At 32.8% G+C, this 23,003-nt stretch overlaps 1 protein-coding gene and 1 long non-coding RNA gene across 4 annotated transcripts in view; one reads left to right on the top strand and one right to left on the bottom strand.

The window, feature by feature from the left end:
- The window catches only part of LIN9 (lin-9 DREAM MuvB core complex component), a 97,053-nt gene that overhangs the window by 64,002 nt on the left and 10,048 nt on the right, over window positions 1-23,003 (top strand). For all 3 annotated transcript variants that reach the window (XM_056816019.1, XM_007481500.3, XM_001376905.5), the window contains exons 6-12: window positions 967-1,092; window positions 5,736-5,893; window positions 8,810-8,943; window positions 13,003-13,122; window positions 13,427-13,528; window positions 16,793-16,873; window positions 21,742-21,867. In XM_056816019.1, coding sequence (XP_056671997.1) covers window positions 967-1,092; window positions 5,736-5,893; window positions 8,810-8,943; window positions 13,003-13,122; window positions 13,427-13,528; window positions 16,793-16,873; window positions 21,742-21,867 — 847 coding nt within the window. The remainder of the gene's footprint in view (window positions 1-966; window positions 1,093-5,735; window positions 5,894-8,809; window positions 8,944-13,002; window positions 13,123-13,426; window positions 13,529-16,792; window positions 16,874-21,741; window positions 21,868-23,003) is intronic.
- Window positions 5,684-22,482, bottom strand: LOC103101670 (uncharacterized). The gene is made up of 4 exons (XR_461761.3): window positions 22,217-22,482; window positions 21,207-21,431; window positions 17,349-17,455; window positions 5,684-6,116 (listed from the first exon to the last, which is right to left on the bottom strand). It is a non-coding gene; the product is annotated as an uncharacterized LOC103101670 (long non-coding RNA).

The following is a 23,003-nucleotide window of genomic DNA, read 5'->3' as shown; positions in this document are numbered from 1 at the left end:
ACCAGCCCATAACTAAGCCAAGACATGATCTTTAAGCCAAGAAAATAAATATTCTCTGCAGAGTCAGAATCAAATATATATTTCATTATTAAACATATTTATATTTATTAAATATTATTAATATTTATTAATAATAGTTCTGTTTATTAAATATATTTGTATTTAATTTTATTTATCAAATTTATCAAATTATTTTTATTAAAGTAAATATATTTATATTTTATTTAATATAGTTATATTTACTATATTAATTATTAATATTCAATATATTTATTTTTATTAAATATATTTATATTTAATTTTAAATTAGCAATATGGTCAGTATAGGAGACAGCTAGGTGATTCAGTGGATAGTGCTGTACCTGGAATTGGGAAGACTTGAGTTCAACTATAGCCTCAGACACTTACTAGCTGTGTGACCTTGGGCAAGTCACTTACCCTCTGTTGATTTAATTCACTGGAGAAGGAAATAGCAAGCCACTCCATGTCTTTGCCAAGAAAACTCCATAGACAATATAATACACAGGGCCATAAAGAATTAGACATGACAATGACAGAACAGTGACAAAATAGTCAGCCTTTTACAGATAATAATCCTTTTTCAGCTTTTGAGGTTAACATAACAAGTGTCAGTGACTTATGTATTTAAAGGAATAGCATTTTGAGTTATATACTTTCCAAGCTATGTGAATGACCCTTAACCTTTGCCTCACTTTCCTCAACTGACAAGTAATAATAATAGCTTCCTCCCTTAGTTGTTGTGAGCATCAAATGAGTGGTTTGTAAAGTGCTTTACAAATCTTTAAGCACTATGTAATGCTAGCTATTATTATTAATACATAACAGCAGTTATTTTTATAATGAAATGAAAGTTTAGCATTTAATCGACAGAATAATTAAAGTGTTATTCATTTTAATATTGTAAATTGCTTGAAAAGTATTAAAATGTCACCTTTGTTTTAACAGACCATTATTTGAAGGAGATAATGACTTTTGTGTCTGTCTAAAAGAGTCTTTTCCTAATCTAAAGACCCGAAAGTTAACAAGAGTGGAATGGGGGAAAATTAGACGGCTGATGGGAAAACCACGGAGGTAAAAATAAAGTTGTGATTTTTTTGTTTAGTTTTAAATTAATTGTTATCATTACAACTATGTGTTTGATAACCTATCCATGATACACCATTAACTTTGGTCTTATAATCTTATATGCTAAATATATTTTATTAACTTTAGTTTAAATGTTACAATAACAGTATGAAATACCCCTGATAAAAGGTGACATTGATATGATGCAACCTATTACTGTCTTCCCTGAAGTGCCTTCTGAAGAATTTTGATTTGGCCTTACCTACAAATTGTTTTTTTTCATTTTATTCTTAATAAAATACATGAAGTGAAAGTGGGTTAGTTAGTACTTAAGATTTGTTAATTCATATAAAATTACTTAACTTCTATGGTTCAATATTTTCAAAAAATATGTAGGAATAATTTATGCTAATTTTATTGAGAAATTCTAAAGTTTTTAGAAGCATTGATCCTAATTGTTCTATTGTACTATCCATAATAGGGCTAGAAAATTTCTCCATTTTACTCAGAGGAAAACTTGAAGCCTATTAAAAGTCTATGTGATATGACTAATTAGCACAAAATTTGGTTTTCCTAATTTGTAAATCAGAGGTACAGATACTAGTAACACTTTTTGTCAAGTGATTAATGTTTTATTATTGTTCCTTGTCTTCACAAATGACACTATAAACATTGTTATTAGAATTTTCTGTGCATATGAAATATTTAATGTATAAAATTTAGCATTTTTGAAATTGGTTATTTTTTGTTTGTTTTGTAGTGTCATTTTGTTAATGAATAGAAAATTTCAAAGATTGATTTAATCACAGAGTTTCATTTACCTTGAAACTTTCATATGTACTTTTAACTCTTAACAAATAATGATAATCACGAGTCATTTGAGGTGGCCAGACCCTGAGGAAATAGATGTCATCGATAGACAGTTGAAGTTTCCAGTCATAGTTGTTTGTTTTTTTTAAACCCTTAACTTCCATCTTGGAGTTAATACTGTGTATTGGCTCCAAGGCAGAAGAGTGGTAAGGGCTAGGCAATGGGAGTCAAGTGACTTGCCCAGGGTCACACAGTTAGGAAGTGGCTGAGGTCAAATTTGAACCTAGGACCTCCCGTCTCTAGGCCTGGCTCTCAATCCACTGAGCTACCCAGCTGCCCTCATCTGTCATTTTTTAAATGGTTGTGCTTTCTCCCTCCGAAGAGAACCTTGTCCTTGTATCTTATGTGATAATCCTTACATGTCTTAAATATTTCCTCTAAATTGCTTGGTTGCTCAGTTTTTGGAATTCTTTCTAATTTCCTATATTGTTGAAGGTTGTAGAATGCAAAGACTTCTTAAGGCCCAACTATCTGATTTGGGTTTTTTCTTTCCTCTTTCTTTCCTGTACCCAGCTCTCTGGTGCAGAAAAGACTGACAGTATGATTTTATTCAGAGAATTCCACCTATCCTTATAGTAGCATCTACACATTTTAGGGAACTATTCTACCCAGTTAATGGGCTCTAGAAATAACATTCAAAACTTTTTATAAAAAACTGTCCAACTCTACACAGTTTGGTTCATTATTTTAGGGAACTCTCTGGTAGCACTTTTCCTTTAATTTTGCCTCTGATCAAATTGTCATACTATTTCTAATTACTGCCCATTGGAGTGACCTTTGTCAATACTCATCTTTTTTTTAAACTCTTACCTTCTGTCTTAGCATCAATACTAAGTATCATTCTTATGCAGAAGAACAATAAGGGCTAAGTACTTAGGGTTAAGTGACTTGTCCTAGGGTCACGCATCTAGAAAGTATCATAGTTCATATTTGAATCCAGGTCCTCACAACTCCAGTTCTGGCTCTCCATCCATTGAGCCACCTAGTTGTCCCTACTCATTATTTTGCCATTTTGTTACTCTACTTAATTTTTAAAAAATGTCTTCCACATTCATTTTGTCTTCTCTTCCCTTATAAATAATAATTTCTCTTTCTTTTATCCTTCACCCTACTTGTCTAGGCTGAAATGACATGGCATTATTTATTAATATTTGTTGATTTTATTATTCCTTTTCTTTGACATTTTAAAGCACAGAACAAATTACTGCTATAAGAAATATTGAAAAATATTGAAAATTAAGAATAAAAATCAAAGAAAATAAAATAAAAAGGAAAGCTACAAAAAAAGAGGAAACAGCAATTATAAACATTTAGAGATCAAGTACTTCAATCTTGATATCTAAGAACATGTTTATCTACTTATTGGTATCCCGTCATCTTTCTTCTCTTATTTTCCCTCACCTCTCTCTGTGTGTCTCTGTTTCTGTCCTTGTCTCTCTTCCCCCTGCTATTCTCTCCCTAGCCCTAACGCTTCCACCCCTTCACACTAGGAAGACCTGAATCCAAATCCAGCCTCAAAATACTTAATAGAAATGTAACTCTGGGAAAATTAACCTTACAATTAAACTTAATCTCTGTTTGCCTCAGTTTTCTCATCGGTAAAATGGAGATGATAATAGCACCAACCTCTAGGATTTCTATGAGGATCAAATGAAGTAATTTTTGTTGAGTGCTTTACAAATTTTAAATCTCCATTTAAATGTAAGATATCGCTGTTATTGCTATATGGTTAATACTGCTTGTATATCAAGTATGGTTAATACTACTTCTGTATTAACTACATGTTCAGCCCACCCCCTCCCACATTATCCACGGTCATCTTTCTCATCAATCTTGTTGATACCACTTTTTTTAGTACTACTAGGGCACTATATTCCCTCCTTTTACTAGGTATATTCCTATGTGTATGAAGTTCAATCAGTTGTCTGCCCACTACTCATTGCTCTTTTCATTTACCCTAGGATTTGATTATAGGAGGCAGCCAGAGTTAAGAAATAGTTAGTTATTTAAATGTTTTGACATTTATTTTTGGTAAACCATTTCAGAATTTGAAATATGATGAATATTTTCATTCTAGTAGTATGATAGAAGCATAATTATGACCCCTGAGTCTTGAGAGACATAGCACAATTTTCATTTATTTATTTATTTGTTTGTTTTTGAACATTATTTTATTTGGTCATTTTCAAACATTATTCATTAGGAACAAAGATCACCTTTTTTTCTTCCCCATTTCCCCCCACCCCTCCCATTGGCGATGCGTGATTCCTCTGGGTATCACATGGGTCCTCAACCCGAGCCCATTTACATGCTATTGGTTTCCATAGTAGGGTATTCATTCAGAGTCTCTCCTGGATCATATCCCCTCCACCCCTGTAGTCAAGCTGTTGTCCTTCCTCGGTGTTTTTAATCCCACCCTTTGTCTTCCCCTTGTGGGTAGTGTTTTGTTTTTTTTTCTCCTTGATCCCTGCAGGTTGTTCAGGGACATTGCATTGACACTAATGGAGAAGTCCATTACTTTCGATTGTACCACAGTGTATTAGTCTCTGTGTACAATGCTCTCCTAGTTCTGCTCCTTTCACTCTGCATTACTTCCTGGAGGTTGTTCCAGTTCACATGGAATTCCTCCACTTTATTATTCCTTTTAGCACAATAGTATTCCATCACCAACATATACCGTAATTTGTTCATCCATTCCCCAATTGAAGGGCATCCCCTCATTTTCCAGTTTTTTTGCCACCACAAAGAACATAGTACAATTTTTAAGAAGACAATTATGGTAATTTCATTTATTTATTTACTTATTTTGGGGGCTTTTCTTTCTTTTTTTTTTAAATTGTGTACAAATCTTTCCTTCTCTAATTTTATTTTTTTATTATTTTTTAATATTATTTTATTTGGTCATTTCCAAACATTAATCATTGGAGACAAAGATCATTTTCTTCCCCCACCCCCCACCCCCATAGCTGACGCACGATTCCACTGTGTATCACATGTGTTCTTGATTTGAACCCATTTCCATGTTGTTGGTATTTGCCTTAGAGTGTTAGTCATATCCCCTCCACCCCTGTAGTCAAGCAGTTGCTTTTCATCAGTGTTTTTACTCCCACAGTTTGTCCTCTGCTTGTGGATAGTGTTTTTTAGATCCCTGCGATTGTTCAGGGACACTGCATTGACACTAACGGAGAAGTCCATTACCTTCGATTGTACCACAGTGTGTCAGTCTCTGTGTACAATGTTTTCCTGGTTCTGCTCCTTTCGCTCTGCATCACTTCCTGGAGGTTGTTCCAGTCTCCATGGAATTCCTCCAGTTCATTATTCCTTTTAGCACAATAGTATTCCATCACCAACATATACCACAATTTGTTCAGCCATTCCCCAATTGAAGGGCATCCCCTCCTTTTCCAATTTTTGGCCACCACAAAGAATGCTGCTATGAATATTCTTGTACAAGTCTTTTTCCTTATTATCTCTTTGGGGTACAAACAATTATGGTAATTTTAAACTGAACCTAGGTTCTAGATTCAACTTTATCAAATGCTCTTGGACAAATCACTTTTCTGCTTCAGATTATTTATTAAAAAATAGATAATCCCCATGCCTACTTGTCATGGTAAGATGCTGTTTTTAAGACATTAAAAGTTCCTTTTAAATATTAAAAAAAATCATTCTTCTTGTGAATGAGGTTTAATAAAGGTCTATTGAGTGTGTAGTTTGGAGATCAAAATTTTAATTAAATAAGCAAGATTTTATTTAGCTAATTTAATAATGTATCCTAGGTGTTCTTCAGCATTTTTTGAAGAAGAAAGAGCAGCATTAAAACAGAAACGGCAAAAAATTCGGCTCCTACAACAAAGGAAGGTTGCAGATGTTTCCCAATTCAAAGATCTTCCAGATGAGATTCCTCTTCCTTTGGTCATTGGGACGAAGGTTACAGGTAAGAGAGGGAAGACATGCCATACTTCAGTGAAGAGCTCTCTAAAAATGTGTCAAGAAGAATGTGAGCTGAGCAGTTATTTACAAGCTAGAAACTAAAACTCATAAACTTGGCAATTATTGAAGACAGACTGCTTCTTCATGTTTGACATACATACATGATATTTAGTTTTCAAGATAAAAGTATATACAGTTAATCCTCAACTTTTGCTTTGATGATGTTCCTAGAAAGTAAAAAACACAAATGTTGATACATTGAATCTATGGAAAATAGGAAGTTAGATTGACACACAACCACTAAAAACTAATCTTTCTCTAGAAAGTGCAGCAAATGCACTTTTCTGCATATAACAAAACAATAATTTTTATAATCTTCCCTTTTTCTAACACAATAACCATGAAGTTACTCATAAAATTCAACACACAACATGAAACAGGTAACATGGAAAACATTTTTTCTCTTGTAATTCACTAGAATTTTATGACCTTTACCAACAACATCTTAATTTGGGGTGGGGGGGGCGGGAAGCATTGATTTCAGACAATAGTCACTTTTCTTTCTTAACAAATGAAATTTATAGAGCTAAAAATATTGCATCGCAAATAAAATTCTTAAAACTAAAACATTTTAAAACTCTAATCTTATCATCTACTGTGTCAAATGGCAGTGTGAAGATATTGTACTGTATACTTTACTATTGTAAACCTCTCTACTTTGACTGCCCTCAGGAAAACTAAGGGAAAGGGGATTGGGACTTTAGTCACTGCTATCATAAGGTGCCAAGACTGGGTTGTGTTAATGACACACCAGCTTGAAATCTGTTAGTGACATCTGCTTTGTGCACCTTTTGAGATCCTTATGGGTTTCCTGGCCAGCAGTAGCAGCATATATTCTCACTTGAAGTTCATCTACCTACCTTTATTTTTTTAATAAACTACATTACTGGATTTTCACACTTGGGTTTAGATCCCAAAGGTTTTTCACTATGTTTTGGGGACATATCTGCAACACAAAACTTGAATCTTAAAGGCAAGCCATGAAAATCTGTAATGAATGCACCGGAAGCTCTTTACAATAATAATGTGAACAGACCAATAAAGCACCCAGAACATTCATTATGTCTCTCGTTTTTTCTCTACTGGGCCTGGCTTTGAATGTGCACATTACCAATGTAAAAGTAAAAATGATGTTACTATGAAATCATACAAGTGCTCAAAGACTGATTATAAATCCATATTTGGTTCAAAATAGAATTTGATAAATTAAAAAATATTAAAACTGGGGGGAGATTTAAAATTTCTTGGTACTTGTCAAATAACTCAAGACAGACTTTTAAAATTGTTTATAAATATTTTTATATCTTTCCCATCCTATTACTGACTAATCCAAATTAGTTTCACCCTTTTTCTAGTTAACATATCATTTTGTGCACAAGTTCTGCTGTTTCTGTAGACCTTAAAACTAGAAAGAGGTCCTTCCTAATAGTTAAATAATAAATAATTCAGTTAATTATTCCATTATTTTAATATTTTTATGAATATTTCTTTAGTTTTTACTAGTGAATTCATAAAAGTTCAATGAATAATGTTGAAGTATGTTAAATATGTTTTAATATGTTAAGTGTTATATTAAAAGAATAAAGTATCATTTTGGAAGGATCACAAAATATATCTAAGTTGAGCTAGACTTAACTTATTACCATGTAATAGAGATTAGAAGGCAAATATTTGACCTGCGTTCATGTAAAAAAGTTCAGTAAATAAGTGTGTTTTTGAGAAGGAAATTAATGATTATATTTAGGTTAGAGAATATAGATAGTATTATTTCCTGAAGGAGATAGACCTATTATGTTTTATAGCAAAGTAAGGAAATATCAGTATCTAGAGAAAAGCTGTTTTAAGACAAATTGAAGAGATTCATGTTATTAATTAGTGTGTCATAATGGATAGAGAACTATCCAGAGAGACAGGGAGATCTGTATTCAAGACCCTCTTTTACCACGTGCTCTAGAATATCTTCATATGAAATACCTATATTGAAAGGACAAGAGGACAAGGATGAGTGAGAGAAGCCACAAAAAGGTCAAGAATAGAAGTAAATGGACATTTAAAATTTATATAAATATTTAGACCTATCAATCCTAAAACTCATGATTTAATTGATGCTAATTGATTTACTCAGTTCAGCATTACTATTCTATATAAAAAAGCTCATCTTACTAATAAAATCTTAGTTTTTGCAACCAGTTATTTCATATTTAAAGTGAAAATAGAATTTATATTTGGTTTTGTTTGATATACTTGGTATGTTTGAATTCTTAACAAGTTACCAGTGAATCTTTCAATTTTACTGTGAAAGATCAGAAATCATCTTAGTGTACTTCAGTGATACTTTATACTCCTATCAGATGCTTACAAACCATTTTGTATTTTTTTCTGTATATGTCAAATGCCCTACTAAATTGTAAATTCCATCAAGGAAAATAGATAGATAGTAGGTAGGTACATTAGCTTATCTATGTGTTTATCCTCTCCTGTCCCCTAACAAAGTGCTCTTCATGTATAGGTATTTAATAAATGTTTGAATTCAACTGCATTGAAAGTGCATGTACTTAAAGTCATAGGGTCATTTAGAGCTCAAGAATTCTTAGACATCATCTAGGTCAAACCCCAGTTTTTTGTGTGACTATCATTGAGATCTACACATATCATAAAGTATTATTAAGGCAACTTATCATCAGCTTCCCTTTTTAAAATTAATTTCCATTTTTATTCCTATTACCTACCATCTCTGAAATGGTATTAAAGAGTATAATCATTTATATATTTAAGTAGATAAAATACACATAGTAATATTTTGTGTTTAATGGTGCTCCACATCCTCAAACCATTATTATATCTTTATTTCTTTTCTCAGCACGATTGCGTGGTGTTCATGATGGCCTCTTTACTGGGCAGATAGATGCTGTAGACACACTTAATGCCACTTATAGAGTTACGTTTGATAGAGCAGGACTTGGAACCCATACTGTCCCTGATTATGAAGTTCTGGTGAGTGGTATTTCTAGTATAATTTTGGATGTGATTTTATATTAAATATAGGTTGTAAAAGATTCACATCAATTATATTTCATAATAGATTTAAAACTTAAGAACATATGGGAAGAGGGACTAGCATATTCATAGTACTGCTCTTTGGGACTGCATAGAGTTGTAAAGGTTTTCACTATGACCAAATCAGATTTATATCAAGAATGCAGGGCTGGTTCAGTATTAGGAAAGTATCAGTATAATTGACCATATAAATTTTTTAAAATCATATGATTATTTCAAAAGATGCAGAAAAGGCTTTTGACAAAATAAAATACCCATTTCTATTAAAAAAAAAAACACTATAGAAAAATGGAACTTTCCTAAAAACAAAAGGTGGTTTCTATCTTAAACCATTAGCAAGCATTATCTGTAATGGGGACAATCTAGAAGCTTTGCCAATAAGATCAGGGTGAAATAATGATGCTTTTTACCACCACTGTTATTCAAGTACTTGAACTGCTAGCTGTAGCAATAAGAGAAGAAAAAGAAATTGAAGGAATCAGAATAGGCAATGAAGAAGCAAAATCATTTTGCAGATGATATGAACCCTTAGAGAATCCTAGAGAATCAACTAAAAAATTAGTTAGAATAATTAACAACCTTAGCAAAGTTACGAGAAATTCCATTCAAATTAACAGTAGACAATATAAATACTTGGGAGTCTACCTGCCAAAATAAACCCAGGAAATGTATAAACTCTTACTACAAAACACTTTTCATACAAGTAAGGTCATATCTAAACAATTAGAAAAATATTAATTGCTCGAGGGTAGGCTAACCAATTATGATAAAAATGACATTTTTACCTAAATTGATCTATTTATTTAGTACCATACCAATCAAATGCCCCAAAATTATTTTATATGGCTAGCAAAAATAATACCAATATTCATCTAGAAAAATAAAAGGTCAAGGATATCAAGGGAATCTTTTGGAAAAAAAAATGTGAAGGAAGGTGGTTTAGCAGTACTAGATCTCAAACTATGACAAAGCAGTAATCACCAAAGCAATCTGGTACTAGCTAAGAAATAGAGGAGTGGTTTAATAGAGTAGATTAGGTATATAATACCTAGTAATAAATGATGATAATTTGTCATTTGATAACTCAGAAGATAAAAGCCTTTGGTACAAGAACTCATAATTTTCAGAAACTGATGGGAAAATTGAAAATTGGTATGCCAGAGTCCTAGGATAAATCAACATTTCACACTGTATACCAAGATAAAGTCAACATGAATACATGATTTTGACACAGAGGGTGATATTATAATCAATTTAAGGGAGCATGGAATAGCTTATCTGTTAAATCTTTGGATAAAGGAAGAATTTATGACTAAATAGGACACAGCATTTTAGGATATAAAATGAATAATTTTGATTAGATTACATTTAAAAGGTTTTCTACAAATAAAATCAATGCAATGGAACCAAAATTAGAAGGAAAACAGATAGCTAAGGGAACTTTTTACATCAAGAATCTCTGATAAAGATCTTATTTCTCAAACATATAGACAATTAAGTCACATTTATAAAACCTATAAGTCATTTTCTAATTGGTCAGAGGATATGAACAAGCTGTTTTCAGATGAAGGAATCAAATCCACCTATATTCATATCAGAAAATTCTTTAAATCACTTTTGATTAGAAAATGCAAATTGAAACAGCTCTGAGGTACCACCACACACCTATCAGATTGGCCAATATGACAGAAAAGAAAAATGACAAAACTTGAAGGGTATATGGGAAAGCTGGGACTTTTGCATTGTTGGAAGAGTGAACTGATTCACTTAAATCTCAGGGGAAGAACTGATTGTGGACTGAAACATACTATATTTCACTTCATTTCTTCTTTATTGTTTATAATCTCTTCTACAAAATGACTAATATGGAAAAATATTTTACAAAATCATGTAAAATCAAGATAAGATTGCTTACTGTCCCAGAGAGGGAGATAATTTGGAACTCAGCATTAAAAAAAAAGAATATTAAAGTTGTTTTTACATGTTAATTAGAGAAAAAGAAAATATTACTTAAGGGTAGGGAATTACATAGCTTGAGGGATAAGAATCCACTGAGGAATCCCCACATTCCCAAACTATGTTTGAAATTTCTGTAGCTCCAAAGTTGCTTTGGGGAAATAGTTAAGCTCTAGCCATGTTCCATTACCCAAAGTAGGATTTAAATGTGTTACTAGGATCTAATTAACCGATTTATAGGGTCCTATTTCTGAACATAATGACTTCAGTCTATTAATCTAACTCCAAAAATCTCTATTTGTAAAAGTATTCTCCCATATATTGTTTCTTACTCTCATAGGAATGAGGTAGAATATGTTTTCTTGTTCTTGTGTTGCAGATGAGGAAAATGAGACATAAAGACAAGTAATACAGCCAGAGAGAAGCATGTGGCTTAGGGAATAGGGAGCTGGCCTTGGAGCCAAGAAGACCTGAGTTCAAGTTCTGCCTCTGATGCATCCTGGCTGTGTGATCTTAGAGTCAGTCACTCAGCCTCTCATTGCTCTAGGCAGCTAGGCCTAACCTGCATTTAAAAATGGAGTTATCTTAATAGGGAGTTCTCTGTTCCAGTGAAATCACACTTATTCTTGTCTATATTCTTAATATGGCCAAGATTATAGAATTAATTAATGGGCAGGTTGGTCCTATAATACAGATCTTCTGACTTAATTGGCAAATTCTCCTTCTAAATTAAAATAATCTTAGTTTGCCTTTTTTAGGAATGAACTGTCAACAGACATTTATTAAGTAACTACTTATGTGCCAGACATTAACTAAACTGTGAGATGACAGAAGGGCAAAAAACCAAAGAAAAAAAGTCTCTGCTCTCAGGGAGTTTATAATATAATAGGGGAGACAATATGCCAACAACTATGTACAAACTAGATACAGACAGGATAAATTTCTCGGAGAAAAGGCACCAAGATTAAGAACTATGAAAAGGCTTCTTGCAAAAGGTGGGACATTAACTAGGACTTGAAGAAAGCCAATGATTCAAGCAACACTTTAATTAATTACAAGTTGAAAATAAATCACTAGTTTGCATTGGCAGAGTTTCATATTATTGTAATCATATATGTACTCCTTTCCTAAAAGTTAGTGTAGCTGTGGCTTTTTTTTATGCTACAAAGCCTTATGCTATAAGTTGGAAGATCAGTTTTCATCCTGGTGCTGTATTTAGTTCTTTGTTACAACATTGATAAAGTCAAGGACATGAATTTATCATTTATGAAATAGATTATTTAACCTTTGAAACAAAATAGAGAGAAGAAAGTAACTATTTATGTTTTCAAAAAGTAAATCATTATACTTACCTACTTTGAAACTTTACCCATTAACTTTTACAAGGGGCAGAGAGGCTTTGGTGATTGTACTTTTAATAAATTACTACTTATTACAATAATTATTATTGTAATCATTTGTTATAAAATTGAAAATTATTGTTTCATGTATTACATATAAGATCTAAGTTTGTAGTCTTATTTCTAAGCCCTCAGATCATAGGTCAGTATACACTAACCTTTAGGAGTTATTACATTTAATAGATAAAATCTTTAATCTTGTATTTCAAGAAAGGATTTCTTTTACCATGTAATTTCTTCCCCAAACTATCAAATATTATTCCCTAGACAGAAAACATTTTACTTTTGGTTTTTATTAGAAAAATGTCAACAGTCAGACTTAACTAAAAACTTGTAAAGATGGGCATAGAATATTTGTGTCAATTTTAAATTTTCTAATGATCTGTCCTGCTAACCAATCCCTACTTTTTTAACTGATGCAACTTCTTATCCCCATGAAAGCATGATTTTCAAAGTCTTGACCGAAACTAAACTTTTGATCTTTGAGGATTAATTTATTGAATATAAGTTAGCAGAGAAGCTATGACCCTAATTAATGTAATTTTTACATCATAATGCAAATTCTATGAAGTTGTATTACTGATTGAGTGTTATGAACTTTCGTAGAAATTAACATGAAGCATTTTCCCTCTCCTAAAAGAGCAATGAGCCTCATGAAACAATGCCAATTGCTGCCTTTGGACAAAAACAGCGGCCGTCTCGATTTTTCATGACTCCACCACGGTTACATTATACTCCTCCTCTCCAGTCACCAATTACAGTAAGTGATGTTTTAGAAGTTCTATCAGTATTTTGTATTCATGTTGATAGATTTAGGTAATTCAATGTAAACTATTAATATGGAGTTGGATGCTATCACATACAAGTTACATTATTTTACTCCATAGGAGAAAGTTTGAATGCTTAAAAATATTTTTTTTTAATTTTTTTTTAATATTTCATTGAAATGGGATTTGGTATAATATTATTTGTTCTGTATCTGAAATACTAAAAATTAAAATATTTTCTTTTGAGCAGGAAATTGTCAAATTATCCCAACTTGCCTCCCTTTTTTTGTTTTGTAGGATAATGATCCTTTATTAGGACAGTCACCATGGAGAAGCAAACTTCCAGGTTCAGATACAGAAACATTAGGTGGTTTTCCAGTGGAATTCCTTATCCAAGTAGTAAGTATTTCTCAAAGTGGAATGAGTGGCAAATAGTTTTTTTTTATTGTCAAAGGTTTTTATTTTATCTTTTTTACAACTGAAGATTTTAATGCCATTTCATACTCAAAATAGTATAAAAATAAATTTGTTTTATATGTTTGCTTTTTGATAGCACATTCTGGTTCTAAGAACTTTGGTGTTAACTTCCAATAAAGAGTAATTTTCAAACTTTTGTAGTGACTTTGATTTTTAAAATTTTTCATCTATATCAGACTTTTTTTTTTCTAGTTCTTACTACTTTTCCATTTTGTTATTAGAACCTCATGACATTTTTCAACATACTAATAAATTATTTTTATACATATATGGTGACATCAAATCATTTCACGAACACCAACCTATTTTTTTATATGTCTTTATTAACTTTGTAGGCAGAAGGAATCAAACTCTTTTTTTTTGGTACTGGGCAATTGCTTTTTAAACAATAAGTTTGACATAACTTATTAATTGGACATTAAAAGAACTAGAATTAAATTAAATTGTCAGGTATTTTAATATATTATTCCTATCTTATCCCTGAATTACTTACAGTATAATTTTGGTATTGGCTCTCAAAGTAATAGTATAAGTCTCAGCAATCCAATCCATTTTGTATGTAGTCTTATCCTTATCCATTTGAAGTTTTTTAAAACAACAATTTTAACTTTGAGTTAGAGTAGAATGGATACCATTACAATGATATATTACAACTGTCATGTTCACATCATAGAACTTGTAAAATTAACATGTTTGTTTGATAGGGGAAATCATATGAATGAAAGGCCTGTATTGTATGTGTGTTTTTAAGATTTATATCTCCTTTGAGTTTTCAAAGAATTGTAAGCTATTATAAGCAAATTTAATTCACATGGAAAGAGTACAATCCACATTCACAACTTAAACATTGTGTTAACTAAAACATAAATGATTTGATATAGAAATCAGTAATTAATTAATTTACTGTATACTAGAGCTATTAGACATTTAAACATTGATGTAATTTGCAACATATATAGCCTATTTTTAAGTAAGAAGCTAATCTGATTTTTAATAGGTAGATGAAATGACTTAAAATGAAAGGTGCCTATGTAAAAATAACTAAAGTTTTTGGTATTTTCCTTTGAATGGTGAAAATAAAAATAATAAATATACATATATATATATATATATATATATATATATATATATATATATATATATATATATATATACCTTTTAATAATGTTTTCTAATTACATGTAAAAACACTTTTTAACATTAAAAATTTTTTTTTGAATTCCAAATTCTCTCCCTTCCTCCTCATCCTCCTTCCAGAGGTAGCAAGCAATTTGATATAGGTTATACATGTGTAATCATGCAAAACATTACCATACTAATCATGTTGTGAAAGAAACCAAAGACACCCCCCCACCCCCCCAAAAAAATAAGAAAGTGAAAAATAGTATGCTTCAGTCCACTTTCAGACACTATCATTTCTTTCTTTCTCTGGAGATAGATAGCATTTTTCTTCATAAGTCTTTCAGAATTGTCCTGGATCATTGAATTGCTAAGAATAGCTTAGTCATTCACAGTTAATCATCATACAGTATTGGTGTTACCATGTACAATATTCTGGTAAATATTCTTATGTGATTCTTATTCCTAATTTTTAAAATATTCTGCCATCAGCCAATAGTGAGAATAGTTTTGTTGTTGTTGTTTTAATATTAGTCACCCTCTTTGATGCTAACATTTTTAGCTTAATTTTCTAATTATACTTTCATCTCAGTGTGAAAAGAACTTGGAAAAAACCAAATGCCTTTTGTCTTTGTGTCATTTCTTGAGAACTACTGAAACCAGGTATTTAAAATTCCTGAGTGTTGCTAAGACAGTTGGAAAGAAGTTTGTCAGAAACTAAGTATAGATACATGACCTAGACATAAAATGAGATATCATAAGCAAATTAGAACAGAGACTATATGACCTATCAGATTTATTGGCAGGATAGGAATTTGTGAGTAAACGAGATGGAGATTATTCTGAAATGTAAAATGAATGATTTTGATTGCATTAAATTAAAAAGGAGTGCAAAATTAAATTAATGAGGCCAAGATTAGAATGAAAGCAGAAAGTGGGGAGGTAGGGTTTACAGATAGTTTCTCATCAGAGGTCTCAAATCTAAAATATATCGAGAACTTTGTAAAATTTATTAAGTATAAGAGCTATTCCCCAACTGGTAAATGGTCAAAAGATATGATCAGGCAATTTTTAGATTGAAGAAGTCAAAGCCATCAGTTCATATACGTCTTTCCAGGTTTGTCTGAACTCATCCTGTTTGTCTTTTTTTTTTTGGCGTAATAGTATTCCATTACAACTATATACCACAACTAATTCATCCATTCCCCAATTGATGAACAAGCCTGCAGTTTCCAGTCTTTGTCACTACTAAAAGAGCTGCTAAAAATAGTTTTGTATAAGCAGGTCCATTTCCCTATCTCTGATCTCTTTCATAGACAGACCCGGTAGTGGTATTGCTAGGTTAAAGAGTATGCATAGTTTTATGGCCCTTTGGGCATATAGGTCCAGACTGCTCTTCAGAATGATTGTATCAGTTCCCAGATCTTACAACAGTTATTAGCATTTCAATTTTCCCACCTGCTTTCCAATATTTATCATTTTCCTTTTTGGTCATATTAACCAATATGATAGGTATGAAGTGATATCTCAGAGTTGTTTTCAATGAACAGATTAATTTTTTAAGAACTTGCAAAGCTCTGTACAAAATGAGAAGTAAAACAAGTAGAAGTAAGAGAACATTATATCCACCTACAGAATTAATATTTGAAGAATGACGGAGAAAGAATTTAAAATTAATAATTAAAAACATGAAAGACATAATTTATAGATACATATCTTTTTGTTGGGCAATGCTTTCTCTGGTGTGGGGTGGGGAGAGAGGTGTGTGAGATACTTGAGAATAAATTGCTTCTTAGGTATGTAACCCTGGGCAAGTCACATACCCCCATTTTTTAGCCCATACCACTCTTCTTCCTTGGAACCAATACATAGTGTTGATTATAAGATGGAAGGTAAGGATTTTTTGTTTGTTTGTTTTTTTAATCGCTGAGTTCAAAAGATGGAAATCTGGTGTTTTTAAAAATGGATATCATATCAGGCCTTTTGTAATAAATAAGAAACATTTTATTTTAGAATTGCTTTCAAGATATATTTTTTTCCAAAAAATGTCTTCTTCTTTATCTATAGACTAGATTATCAAAAATTCTTATGATTAAAAAGGAGCACATCAAGAAATTAAGAGAAATGAACACAGAGGCAGAAAAATTGGTAAGGACATTTCTGTGGTTTTTTTTGTTAGTTTGTTTGAATTTTAAATAGTGAATTTTTCTATTTACTGGGATTTTTAGTTTTATTTAGGAAACTATTGTATAACTTTGTGTGTCCTCTTTTAACATAAATACCTTATAAAATTCAGCAGGTGTGTTTTGGGCAGATGCTATAAAATGAAATTCTAGGCATTAAAACTTCATTTCCAGGGGCAGCTGGGTGGCTCAGTGGATTGAGAGCCAGGCCCAGAGATGGAAGGTCCTGGGTTCAAATCTGGCCTCAGATACTTCCTAGCCGTGTGAACCTGGACAAGTCACTTGATCTCCATTGCCTAGCCCTTACCATTCTTCTGCCTTAGAAACAATATATAGTATTGATTCTAAGATGGAAGATAAGGGTTTAAAAAAAAAACAACTTCATTGACTCATTGATTGCAAATTTAAGTTGAAATGGGAAAATAAAGTCATTTTGGCACCTGGAGACTTGCTATCCCCATGTCATTGAGAGCCTCAAGTCTTGCTCACTTAATTCACAGTAGCAAGAAGCTGGTCACACATGTACATTAGTTGATGATGGCTCCATCTGCATAGAACAACAGCAAGAAGAGAAGTTAGCTTTCCTTTTTGAAAGTGATTATCTACAGATGTTTAAAACAAAACAAATTTGCTTTGAAATTGATAAAACAAGGAAATTGCTATTTTAGAATCTTAATACAAAGTTTATTCCCTATTTTGTTGATTTTATAAATTCAAATTTGTTTTCCAAATTTTTGTATTGTGAGAAGTACTGATGCTCTAAAAATTTTTACATAAGGAAAATGTTAGATAGAAAAACTGCAACAACATTTCATTGAGTGTCTGCATGTATATATGTAATGCAGTGGAGGTTGTGAGGAGGCAGCTGGTGGATCAGTGGAACCAAGGGAGGCATGGTACGATGGAAAGAATCTTGTCTCTGAAACCAGAGATCCTGAGTTCACTTCTCTATTACTGCCTGTATGACCCTGGGCAAGTCACCTCAACTCCCTGGGCCTTCGGTTCCTTGTTTATAAAATGAAGGGGGTTAGACCTGATGACCTCCATGAGCCCTTCCAGCTCTAGAGTTCAAGAAAAAAAGTACAAAAACTTTTATTCATACATTCATATAACTGTAGAGCTGAAAAGGATTTAGATTCCCCAGCCCTGGAATTCTTAACCTAGAGTCTGGTAACTTCCCTCCCCCCAATATTTTGGTAACTGTTTCAGTGTGATTGATCTCCTTTGTAATTCTATGTATTTTACGTATTTATAAACTTTACTCCTAGAAAGGGCCCAGAGGCTTTGCCAGATGGCCAGAGGAGTGTCTATGAGAAAAAATTTGATTAAGAATCCATGATCTAGGCCAACACTTATTTCACAGATGAAAAACAACAGTTCAAGAAAGATAAACCAACTTTCCCATATCATATAGCTAGTTAGTAATCAAAGAATAATAATATAGAATTTGGGTCTCCTGACTTCTAGTCTAGCACTCTTCACACTACATTGCCTTCACCTACTGTATAGGTCAAAGTATAATGTCAACTGAGAAAGGTTGGCACAGCTATTATACTGGCCTGAATATAAGGTGACTTTCCATTTCATAGGCTTTTTATCAGAATTATAAATGTATTCCTCATCAGTACAAACATTTACTTCTCTCCTATGTTTTCCCTAGTACTCTTTTAGATATCTCTTATAATCCCTATCAGAATTAAATTTCTTCCCAACTATTCTTTATCTACCCCATCTTTATAATACAACTTTAAATTTGCTGGCAGAACTCCCTGGCTTCTTTTCCAGGAACCTAAGTCTTTGTGGTGTTAAGCCCATATTTGCTCTGTCAGTTTTACCCAAGTAGACGTTTTTGGTGGCAGTGTTCCTCAAGCATGAAAACTCTGGAGAGGACATCGAGCTAGGTTGTTAGAGTAGCTCTCAGCTGGTCTTTTCCTTTGATTGGAGACTCTGTCTCTCTCTCTGTCTCTCTCTCTGTCTCTCTCTCTGTCTCTCTCTCTGTCTCTCTCTCTGTCTCTCTCTCTGTCTCTCTCTCTCTGTCTCTCTCTCTCTGTCTCTGTCTCTCTCTCTGTCTCTCTCTCTCTCTTTCTCTCTGTCTCTCTGTCTCTCTCTCTCTCTCTCTGTCTCTCTCTCTCTCTCTCTCTCTCTCTCTCTCTCTCTCTCTCTCTCTCTGTCTCTCTCTGTCTCTCTCTGTCTCTCTCTCTCTCTCTCTCTCTCTGTCTCTCTCTACAATCTAGGTGATGTCATGACCACCATGGACCTAAAAAAGATGCTTTTATAATACATATCAATCCTTCTGTCCTAAGAGAGGAAAATTACAAGGAACAAGTTCAAACTTGCTTGTCCAGCTCCTCTACTCCCAGATTAAATATAGTCTCCATTAAAAGGCAAGCTGTTTGGTAGGACAGTGCTCAGAATCATAGACTCAGAATTAGAAAGAACATTTGAAATCATTTGGTCTTCCTTCCATAGAGAAATCCTTCCTACACCATTCATGACATCCAACTTCTAACATTTCCAATGAAAAAATAACTCACTATTTTAACAATGCAGTTATTTCCCCTATTTCTTTTGTTTGATAGCCCTTGGTATTTGAAAATTCTTTCTTAGCTTGAACCAAAATCTACCTCCTTGTAACTTCCTTCCACCCAGTTTCCCCATTTGCCCTAGTTCTGTTTCCTGGAGGGGGCAACACAGAACAAATCTAGTCCTTCTTCTATATGAAAATCCTTTAATATTTAAAAACTGCTATTCTGTCTCCCCTTAGTCTTTTCTTCAGAATAAATCTCCTTAGTTCTTTCAACTGTTGCTTATATATACCATGGTGTCTAGACCCCCTCTCATTGTACCTGTTAGGCTATAGTTTGTTAATGTCATTCATAAGATGTGACATCTGGAATTGAGGACAATATTCCAAATATAATATGATCAACATAAATTACTGTGGGACTATTCCTATGATCTGAACATTATACTTAATTCATGCAACCTAAGATTGCACTAACTTAGCAGCTTTATCATACTTTTGGCTCATTTTAAGCTTATGGTTAATTTAAAACCTTAGACCTTTTTCAATGAACTGCTGCCAAGCCAGGTTTTTACCAGCCTGTATTTGTATAATTGATTAGTTGAATCTAAAATGCAGGACTTGGAGATGTTTGTCATCAGAGCCAGTTTATTAAGAGCCACACAAGAAAGTCAGTCTCATTACTTTATAATTAACACCTCGTTTGTGAACAAAAAAAATGGTATTACCCACCTTATTCATCAGACTTGACTCCAAATGATTTTTCCCAAAACTCAAATCCATCCTCAAAGGACAAAGATTTGCCATCATTGAAGATTTTCAAAAGAATGTGCTGCAAACTTTGAAGGCAGTTTCAAAAGAGGAATTCCAAAAGTGTTTTGAACAATGGCAGCATCGTTGGAAAAAGTATAAAGCCTCCCAAGGTAACTACTTTGAAGGGGACAGCACTCATTTGAATATATAACTTCCGGTATGTTTGTTTAAAAATGAGTCTCATTACTTAATGCTCACCTGTCCTATATTTACCCTTGTTTAATTTCATCATGTTGGTTTGTTCCAACCTGTCAACCATTCTGAATCTTGATTCTATCATCTGTCATAACTTTCTTCCCACTTTGAAGATTTGATAAATGTCCCTTCTATGTCTTCATCCCAGTCATTGATAGAAATATTGAATAGGAAAGGACAGTTCTGTGACACTCTACTACAGACTTCCCTACAAAGCCATTGATCTGTAATCAACCTTCTTTGGGGCTATAGTTAACTACATTCTGAATCCACCTAACCATCCTGTCATCCAGTCCACATTTCATCATGTTATACACAAAGATATTGTAAGAGCTAAGCTGCTTGCTGATGTCATGATATAAAATCTATCCACCTACCAATCAAAGGAAATTAGGTTATTTTATAAAAATATTATTCATTTTTAGTGAAGCCATGTTTGACTCCTACCAATCACCTCATTCTTTCTAATGTCCATGAACCATCTGTTGGATAATTTTAGACCAATACCCCAATTATCAGTATTTTGGAGTTGGAGGAAAAAAACACAGAAAACTCTGCTAATGGACCAAAAATAACATTGAGTAAAGCTGCAAATTGATGGAAGAAAATATAGTTCTGATAGGGATAACTGGAGAGGCAGGTAAAGGGAGAGAAGCAATATTTGGGAAAACAAAGGAGAACTTGAGGAATTCAAATGAAGGGAAGTAAAAGTTTAGGAAAAACTACATGTATGGGGAAATCACCGTATTCAAGCCAAATATGATACCTGCTCCTTTTTCTCTTCTGACTTCCCTTCTCCCTTTCAATGTCATAACAATGGCAAGGGCAACTTGGATACACAGATAGATCATCCCTGTGCTTTTGGAAATTTTCTTCTAATGATGATGTTTCAGCATTAGGAGAATACAACTGCTTCAGAAGATATTCCCTCCTCTTGTGTGTGTGGCAGCGGTGGGCAGGGATCTGAATGACAGGCAGGAGTTGTACATAACTGAAAGTAAAGGGGAAGAAATGTTAGCAAATATGATTAAAAAACTTTTTTTCAGGTTTTAAATCCACGGAAGAAAACTTAGGTTCTTTATTTGGTTTGTTTTACTTTAAAATTTATGTAAAGCTGTGAGTAATTACATGCAAATGTGTTATCTTCTATAGTTCAATTTTGAAAATGCTATTTTTACCTGCTTTGGTTTTGTTAGGAAACCTAAATAGCAAAATACAAGCAGAATCCCTCTCCTTTTATGTAAGATTGCATTACCCTTTTAGTAGGAGCTTTCTAAAAATAAAACTTTTTTTCTTCACAGAAGTCCTATTCTATGCCCATCAGCATTGAATTTCAGAGGAGATATGCAACTATTGTTCTAGATCTTGAACAGCTGAACAAGGATCTAAACAAAGTTTTACATAAAGTTCAGCAGTACTGTTATGAGGTACTTTCCTCCTGTATTTACTGGGGTAGGGGGGGATAGGGGGAATGGCCTCATTGCTTTTTGTACCTCCCCCTGTGTTATCTCTGTATTTTGAAATAATGTTAGTTTGTAAGCTTTTTGAGGACAAAAACATGATTTATGTTTTCTTTTGTGATTTCCTCATAGTGTCTATTTAGTACAGATAATATGTACACAAGTGACACTTCTAATGACTGACTTTGTTTTCTTGTCCTTCTAACATGTATAATATGCAAGATTACTCTGAAAATTGTCCGTTATATAAATAGGATTGTAATATGAAGACAATTCAAGACATATTTTTCAGTTGCCTTTCTCACTTGGGTCTTACCTTTGAACTTCTGGAAACTAGATGTTTTGACTTTTGAAGGAAATCACTTCTATGATTGACTTCTTAAAATGAACATTTTTGTAGACAAGTTTCAACTTCCATAGAGAGTTTTACTAGCTCACTCAAACTTTGTGAGGGGAAAGAACTATCATTCCCCAAAAGCAAAAGTATTAGTTACAATAAAAGCTCATTTCATTACACATCATTTTCCTCCCATGTGCTTTAATCTCTTTACTCTTCTGTGTCAGCTACCAAGGAATCCTCTTTGTCTTGGCAAATAATTATTTCTCCTAGAAATTCTAAAATGGTTCTCTAGAACAGAAATGTCAAAACAATGCCTGCCCACATGTGGCCAACATTGTATGACCTAAATTAGTTTAAAATTTAATTGGGAAATGTTTAACAAAATAAATTAAAACACAAAATAGATAACATTACATTTTAAAACTGATTCAGTGTGGGCCCAGAGGAGATCCTTAAGTTAGGATTAGTGGCCCCATTTCTATTTAATTTTGACATCACTGCTCTAGAATACAGACAAGATGATGAACTAATTTGGGGGGGAAGTTTTTACCCACAAATATCTAATTTTGTGTTGAATTTGTGTTGAGAGACAGCTTATGATAGATTAAAAGGAATTTTATTTCATTGGAAAACTCTTATTTTCTTCTTCCATTATATTTTTATATCTCTAAATCAACTTTTAAAAAAGCGTATACCTATAATTTCAAGAGAAGGAAAGAAAAGAAATGTAGAAAATATTAAGGACCTGTAAATTAACTTTTAA

Source organism: Monodelphis domestica, chromosome 2 (assembly GCF_027887165.1).
Source record: "Monodelphis domestica isolate mMonDom1 chromosome 2, mMonDom1.pri, whole genome shotgun sequence".
In the NCBI taxonomy this organism is placed as follows: domain Eukaryota; kingdom Metazoa; phylum Chordata; class Mammalia; order Didelphimorphia; family Didelphidae; genus Monodelphis; species Monodelphis domestica.
This window is presented reverse-complemented; position numbering and strand designations above follow the sequence as displayed.